The sequence below is a fragment of the Henckelia pumila genome, chromosome 3 (assembly GCF_033568475.1).
Source record: "Henckelia pumila isolate YLH828 chromosome 3, ASM3356847v2, whole genome shotgun sequence".
NCBI classification, from domain to species: Eukaryota; Viridiplantae; Streptophyta; class Magnoliopsida; order Lamiales; family Gesneriaceae; genus Henckelia; species Henckelia pumila.
In genome coordinates this window covers 77,954,128-77,961,953 of record NC_133122.1, presented here as the reverse complement: position 1 = coordinate 77,961,953, position 7,826 = coordinate 77,954,128, and the positions used below count along the sequence as shown (strand labels likewise).

The following is a 7,826-nucleotide window of genomic DNA, read 5'->3' as shown; positions in this document are numbered from 1 at the left end:
TCATATCCTCCACCCATTAAATATTAAATATTATTTTTTAAAAAAATTTCCAAATTACTTAAATTTTTCTAAAATAAAATATTATAACAATTTTAATTTTTTAATATATGTTTATTCTAAAACTATTTTCATATATGTATAACTCGAAACATTAATTTCATATAATTATACCTTTTTTTGGTAATTTTGACGATAAAAAGATCTTATAATACCAAACACATGAACATCTTTAAGTTATTTAAAATAAGTTTATCCAAACACTTTTACAGCTTATTTTTAAAATAAGTTCTAACAGCTTATAAGCTCATAAAACAGTTTTTAAGCTCTAGGAGCTTATAAACTTTTTTTAATAAGTTTAGTCAAACACCCTCAGTTGAGTTCCAAATTAAATTAAACTGTGACTGAGGTTTTATGAACTTTTGAAAATTCTATTTCTGACGCGGGGCTGAAGAGGCAGGGAGTGATCGCCGGTGCCAAGAGGTTGCACGGACAATGAGCGGCTCCTGGTAGGCTTCTAGGCGAAGGGAGACATGAATGAACCGATCACGTGCCGGAATGAGAGGGATTCTGAGACTGTATAGGTATGGGACTATATGGTTGAGGAGGGCTTAAAAGATTTCATATGTACTATTCATATCAAGAAGGTGCATCTTTTTTTCGGAAGGTCATCACATAAGAACTCCAAAGTTAAGCCTGCTTGACTTGGAGCAATTATAGGATGGGTGAGCCCCTGAGAAGTTTTCTAGGGTGCGTGTGAGTGAGGACATAAGCACGCTGAAAAGACCCGTCTTGATACAGTGGGGCATTACAAATGGTATCAAAGCCGAACTCTCTTAGTACGGTATGGTTCGGGGACGAACCAAGCGGAAGCTGGTGGGCATGTGACGCCCGGGGCTGAAGAGGCAGGGAGTGATCGCCGGTGCCAAGAGGTTGCACGGACAATGAGCGGCTCCTGGTAGGCTTCTAGGCGGAGGAAGACATGAATGAACCGATCCTGTACCGGAATGAGAGGGATTCTGATACTGTGTAGGTATGGGACTACATGGTTGAGGAGGGCTTAAAAGATTTCATATGTACTATTCATATAAAAAAAGTGCATCTTCTTTTCGGAAGCTCATCACATAAGAACTCCAAAGTTAAGCGTGCTTGACTTGAGACAATTATAGGATGGGTGACTCCCTGGGAAGTTTTCCTGATACAGTGGGGCGTTACACTATTTATATTCTATTTTTACCCGTCATCATTTGACTTAAAAATAATGTAAGTTATGAGTAAATTTAAATTTTTAGCTGAATCATATCCAGCAATTTGCAATAATTTATGTACTAATTTCTCAATTTATTACTAGTTCGTTTAATATTAAAACTTCTTGTAATGTAGAATATTCTGATCTTAAAATGATGATAGTAAACCATTGGGCTGATTTATTTATTTATTATTTATTACTTGGACGAGCGGCAACATCGATGATTCACACCATTTTATAAGTCACTCTCACTTCACACATTGCTTCCCTTCCCCCACCAACTTCGTTTTCGCTGGAGAAAATTTCTTTGCATACTACGATGTCTTGCTACAGAGGAAAATACGCTGGTATATTATTACGATTCGCCATGTTTATAGTTTGCTTTGGGATTTGCGAGTTTCTTGATACCAAGTTAATGTGTTTTTTCTTTAGATCTCCGAATGGTTGTCACTTATTTGGTTGTTGAATTGGTTTTGTCTGCGATTTCAGATCTGAATGTTTTTCAAGTTTTTAAGTTGTAACCTTCGCGACCCATGACTTTCATTTTTCGGATCTGTTTTTGTGCTGGATTTTTAGTATGGTATCATAGGCTTTCTGGGTATCCCTTAAGATCTTTGTTTTTGGCTGATTAGTGAATGTTATTAGTGATTTGTTTCTGCTTTTTCTGAATGCTGTGAATTGTGATTTTTTTGAATATACAGACCCGTGTCCTCTCATACACCCGTTTTGTTGCCTGATTTCTGGTGAAATATTTTTTGAAACATGTTTAATTGTGAACATGGGAATTTTCGGTTATCATGCTACAGTTCTTTAGATGAGATTTGTTTCTGTCTGTTTGATGCAATATTCGGTTTGCAGTCAAATTTCGAGTTCTTTGTTAACTGGCTTTATTAGGGTCCTACAAGGTTTAGATATTGAAGTTGTGGACTGAGAATGCGTGACTCTGTGTTTCTAACAGTGTCATGACGAGTACCATTTGGTCTTCTATGTTGTCTGATTAGAATGATGTTCATGATCTTATTGGTTACCTATATATTCTTCTCTAGCATATCTAAATAGCTTTTATAATTTTGTAGATGAGCTTATCACCAATGCTGCATATATCGGTACACCTGGTAAGGGTATTCTTGCTGCTGATGAGTCTACTGGCACAATTGGCAAACGTCTATCTAGCATTAACGTTGAGAATGTTGAGGAGAACAGGAGGACTCTCCGTGAGCTCCTTTTCACCACTCCCGGTGCCGTGGAGTGTCTCAGTGGAGTTATTCTCTTCGAGGAAACTCTATATCAGAAAACAGCTGCTGGTATCTATTCTAGTCATATCTTTTTATGGTTTGTTTTGATTTTCTTCTTTTACTATCTATTTTGTAGTGTCTTTACAATTGAAAACATATCAAATAATTCGGCTTGCCGTAAAACTTTCAGGTAAACCATTTGTTGATGTCTTGAAAGAAGGTGGCGTTCTCCCCGGTATCAAGGTTGACAAGGGTACCGTTGAGCTTGCTGGTACCAATGGTGAGACCACAACTCAAGGTCTTGATGGCCTTGCCCAACGCTGCCAACAATACTATACTGCCGGTGCTCGGTTTGCTAAATGGAGGGCTGTGCTCAAGATTGGGCCAAATGAACCATCACAGCTTGCGATTAATGAAAATGCCAATGGCCTAGCTCGTTACGCAATCATCTGCCAAGAGAATGGTTTGGTACCGATCGTTGAGCCTGAGATTCTTGTCGACGGTTCCCACGACATCGGCAAGTGTGCGGATGTGACGGAGCGTGTTCTAGCCGCTTGTTACAAGGCACTAAATGACCACCACGTACTCCTCGAGGGAACTCTGTTGAAGCCTAACATGGTAACAGCTGGCTCTGATTCCCCCAAGGTTGCCCCGGAGGTTGTTGCTGAGAACACTGTGCGTGCATTGCAACGAACAATGCCTGCTGCAGTCCCTGCTGTGGTGTTCTTATCAGGCGGGCAGAGCGAGGAAGAGGCGACGCGTAACCTTAATGCCATGAACAAGCTGAAGACCAAGAAGCCATGGAGCCTTTCTTTCTCTTTTGGGCGCGCCCTACAGCAGAGCACTCTGAAGACTTGGGCTGGAAAGGATGAGAACATAAAAAAAGCACAGGATGCCTTCTTAGCAAGGTGCAAGGCCAATTCTCAAGCAACCCTCGGAACATACCAAGGTGGTGGTAATCTAGCTGAAGGCGCCTCGGAGAGTCTCCATGTTAAGGATTACAAGTACTAGGTCCAATTTTGGTTTCCCCCCAATTTTCCGGATAAGTTCTAGGCTCAATTTGGTAGTTCGTTTAAATAAGGAAGGTCAAGGAAACTTCCATCTTCATCCTTCTGAGATTAGTTGGTTTTTGGACTCTTTATGGTCTGTATTCCTGAATTTTTTTGGTCAAACCTTTTCATCAAGGACATTCTCAAGAACCCAATAAGACTTGATGGATTACTTTTATGTCATCATGTTAAGTATTCAAATTCGGGGTTTTTTTTTTTGTTTTCTCGATTCATCAAATAGATTAACTAATTTACTACACAATATACAGTGCATATATTCATCTCATCTAATTGAATATATACCTACCAATCATTTCCACAAAACTTACTATGAGAGTTTATGAGTTTGTTTTGTGATAAGGATATTTGATTTAACTTAATTTATGAAAACTATTATTTTTCACAATAAATATATATTGGATCGGTCTGTTTCACAAATATAGACCCTAATGTTGTATCACAAGACACACATTCTCAATTTTTACTCCGTCGCTGCCGCCGCCATTGACTCCACCTGCAAGTTCTTGGCTATTCTCTTCAGTCTTCTGAGCTCGTCTTCCTAGTTCCTTCCTCATTCTCCCACTACTCTGGCTGCTTCAAAAGCTCCGACAACTTCTTCGATCCGGACTGCTTCTGAGCTCCCGCGGTAGCAGGGATGGCGGTGATGTTTGTCCGCAGTAGACGACGGCAAGAATCTCAGGTGAAAAGCTTATGCTGGAGAGTGGCGACCATCTATGCTGGAGGAGTGGATTGTAGTGACCCGCACCGTGATCACCTACTAATAAAAAACTTACGCATGCATTTAACTTAATAAAATAATAATTAAATTAAAACAACGGAAAAACATAACCAGGTACAATTCCAAAGAAAGGAATTGGTAAATACTTAAGTTATACAACCATATCGAAGATAATGTAAAAAACAGGAAGGTAAAACCTAGTGGCTGACCCTGCAATCTTGCTTTGGTCACCACTCAATCTCCAAATTTCTAGGAGAACTACCTGCAACTGTCCCGTCGAATGGGGTGTTCAGACAACGAAAAATAACTGGATGTGAGCATAAAACGCTCCGTACGCTAGTACGGGTAAACATACGTATATGATACATGCAATGTAATGAACGGTTATCATATCTGGGCAATGAATCAGAAATCCACTCAGAATGGAGCCTAAGATGTGAGCTGTAATCTCGGGGACTCAAACCACTGGATGCAACCACTCACTCCTAACTGAACGTGGACCAAATGTCCCTGGATCATTAGAGGCCGACAGACCCGTCGGTCTTAGTTACTCTCAGTGTCAAAACGTCTTAACAATGGCTGAGCACCCCAATAACACTGGCTTATCTTAAAGGAGATTCAAGCTCAATATGAATGCACATGCAACATAATATCTCAGAGCAATAACATGCATAATGTCATATAATATGCAACACACAAGCATGCAAATCCGCTGGCAATCCCAGTCAGTACTTACATACCTTACTAAGGCAGTTCTTAGAAGCACCCATCTAGGTTCCAATTGACAAATCAAACACAAAGTAGGATAATTCCATGGAAAATTAATCGCCTCAGTGAAGTCTAAGTATATCCCAAACTCAAAAATACCCTTAACTCTTCATAATAGACTCTCGATTTAGCGTGAACGTGCATGTGTGATGTTATTCCAGTTCCTTGAAACTTAGATAGAATCTGTTTTGAAGACTGCTTAGCAACCTAATAACACATTAGTGCAAGATTTACTCACGTGCATCCATTCCTTCTAATTACTTAACAAATACACCTCTTTCGAGATTTATTATTACGCACCGCTGGATTTTGCACCCAGCCTTTCTTAAGCCCCAATAATTACTCGCAAAATTAGCTATAACTGTGATAGGATTCGAATTTAAATCCTCTCGTCTATAGCTCGGATGGAGCATCAACCCCATTGCATCCGCAGACTGAGTTTCAGACTAGGCGATTATGATTTCAATCCCTTGCCCGAAACCCGGATGGAGCTGTTATTATTTTTCAAAAATCAATTTATTTATCTTAGCAGAAAATCAACCCCATTTAATCCGAATACTAAGCCATGGATGAAGTGATTAGGATTTCAATTCCTCGTGCATGACCCTGATGAAGTAGAGTTTTTTTTTAAAAAAAAATTCATTGCATTTTTTTTTTCCAAAATTTTTGGTGTGCCCAAGATCATAAGTGCAATGTTAGAAGATCATTGGAATTCAAAAGACACAATTAAGATAACTTAGCACCTAGTGTCATGCAATGGTCAAACAGACACAAACATCATCAATGGTATCGCTACACTTCACTGGTCCAACATAAGTGCTTAAAAAGATTCACGGTTCAACATACAGTTTCTCATGTCAAGTCAAAGGTAAGAATTTTAAAAAAAATTCAATTTTCTTACTTCACAATCATCAGCGGATCCCATTCATTATCCTAACTCGAGACACATGCAAGAGAACACAAAAACGAACAAGAAGCAACAGGCTAAAACATGAACACATGCAACACAAATACAAAACAGAATGAAATACAAGCTAGACTACCCCCCATACTTATCGGAAGCATTGCCCTCAATGCTTCAAAAATAGAATGACATAAAGCAAAAATTAATGACACTAAATGCAAGACAACGAAAAGAAAAATAACACTCCCCTGGTTTATCTCTGTCATTCTCCTCCTGCTTTGGAACACCACGTCAACTTCTCTTAGCGGGGCAACATACTGCACATATAAAAGAGATGATTAAGGTGGTGGATTAGCAAAAGATAATAAAAATAAACAAAAATAAAAGAACAATTAAAAAATATAAAGAAAGAAAACACTGGGTTGCCTCCCCGTCAGCGCTAAATTTATTGTATATAGCCCGACTTTCCAGTAGCAACCATCAAAGAGCGGCTGCCTCCCATAGTAAGAATCGTACGACTCTAGGTATGGGTCTTGATTTTGTACGCCCTCAAGCTTGACGTGATATTGAAATTGCAAGCTTGTCACTCTAACAACACTCGACATGAACTGATTAATTTTGAAAAAGACTCGGAATTCAGGTTGAAGCTCATAGAGGATGTAATATGTTGGAGGTGGCGTCAATGAAAAGAATGGATCTTCTAATGGTGTATGTAAGGCTCCGAAAATATTAAGTTATTAATTATGGAATTAGAGATTTAAATTCCGAATTTGGAAAATGAGTAATTGAATGATTATGGAAATTAGATATTTAATTTCCGAGCTGAAAATAATTAATTTGAGAATTTACGGATAGTGAGATTTAAATTCCGGGATTCTTAAATTAAAAGATTAAAATATTTGAATTAGATATTTATGAGATTTAATATTTAAATTCCATGTTTCCGAAATTAAAGGATTTAATTAGAAGTCGGAAGCTTGCCGAGGGTCTGAATTGCAAATATTCCAAAGCTTAGGGGCCAAAGTGCAACTTCCCTTTGCAAGTGGGAAATCACACGTGTAAGGCAATATACATGTGTAAATGTAATGCATTCCATTCAGATTCTCAGCAGCCCAAATCGATAACTTCAGATTTCCAATTCAATTTTCATTTTCAAAATTGATATCTTAAGATTCGGCCGTCCGATTTCAAAACCGAGCATAGTTTTGGAATCCTTGCGACAAGAGCTTCGTTGTGATGTAAATATCTCTTTGATACAGTGTGTTTCGAAATTATGAAGTTGGGATGTTGGGAAAAATCAGAATTTAAGTATGTGTTAGTGTTCTTGATGGTATAAGCTTTACGATATCGAAACCGGAACGAAGAACGGACAACATATGCAATTGTTATGATTTTCAGAATATGTTTCGAATTCTTGAACCTTCTGATATGATGGTATATGTTGATATATAAGATGATATGAAGTGGATATGAGTTGTTATGATTGATAGAATTGATAGATTTTAGTTTCGGGTACCGAATTTGTACCGTTACGCTGTCAGTTTATGTTTGATAAATTCTGGAAATATATGCTGCTGGATTTCGAAATTAAGTGATGAAATGATATTGATATGAGTTATATATCAATGTTTAGATGATGTTTGAGTTGTTAGAATTATCGGTTTCGAACCATTACGTCGCCGGTTTGAATTTCGATCAAATTAGCAAGCCTTGAGTTGTTAAGCTTCAGAATGAGTTGAATGCAATATTTAATGACTTGATATGAATTTCAGATTGTTCAAGAATATATCGAGTTCGAGTTCGCACCGATTCAAATCAATTGAAGATTGGTCAAGGTTTGAGTTGTTAGCTTTGATATTTCTACCATTCTATCTAGTGAGTTGAT

At 38.1% G+C, this 7,826-nt stretch overlaps 1 protein-coding gene across 1 annotated transcript; it reads left to right on the top strand.

Annotated features, from left to right (window-relative positions):
- Window positions 1-1,454: 1,454 nt before the first annotated feature.
- Window positions 1,455-3,732, top strand: LOC140889969 (fructose-bisphosphate aldolase 6, cytosolic-like). The gene is made up of 3 exons (XM_073297715.1): window positions 1,455-1,593; window positions 2,323-2,550; window positions 2,672-3,732. Exons 1-3 carry the CDS (start codon window positions 1,566-1,568, stop codon window positions 3,490-3,492), a joined length of 1,077 nt encoding a protein of 358 aa, XP_073153816.1. The 5' UTR covers window positions 1,455-1,565; the 3' UTR covers window positions 3,493-3,732.
- Window positions 3,733-7,826: the final 4,094 nt, after the last annotated feature.

Coding starts and splice junctions, on each gene's coding strand:
- LOC140889969 (XM_073297715.1), top strand. CDS start 1,566: ATGTCTTGCTACAGAGGAAAATACGCTG. Junction 1,594..2,322: donor CTACAGAGGAAAATACGCTG/GTATATTATTAC, acceptor ATAATTTTGTAG/ATGAGCTTATCACCAATGCT. Junction 2,551..2,671: donor ATATCAGAAAACAGCTGCTG/GTATCTATTCTA, acceptor TAAAACTTTCAG/GTAAACCATTTGTTGATGTC.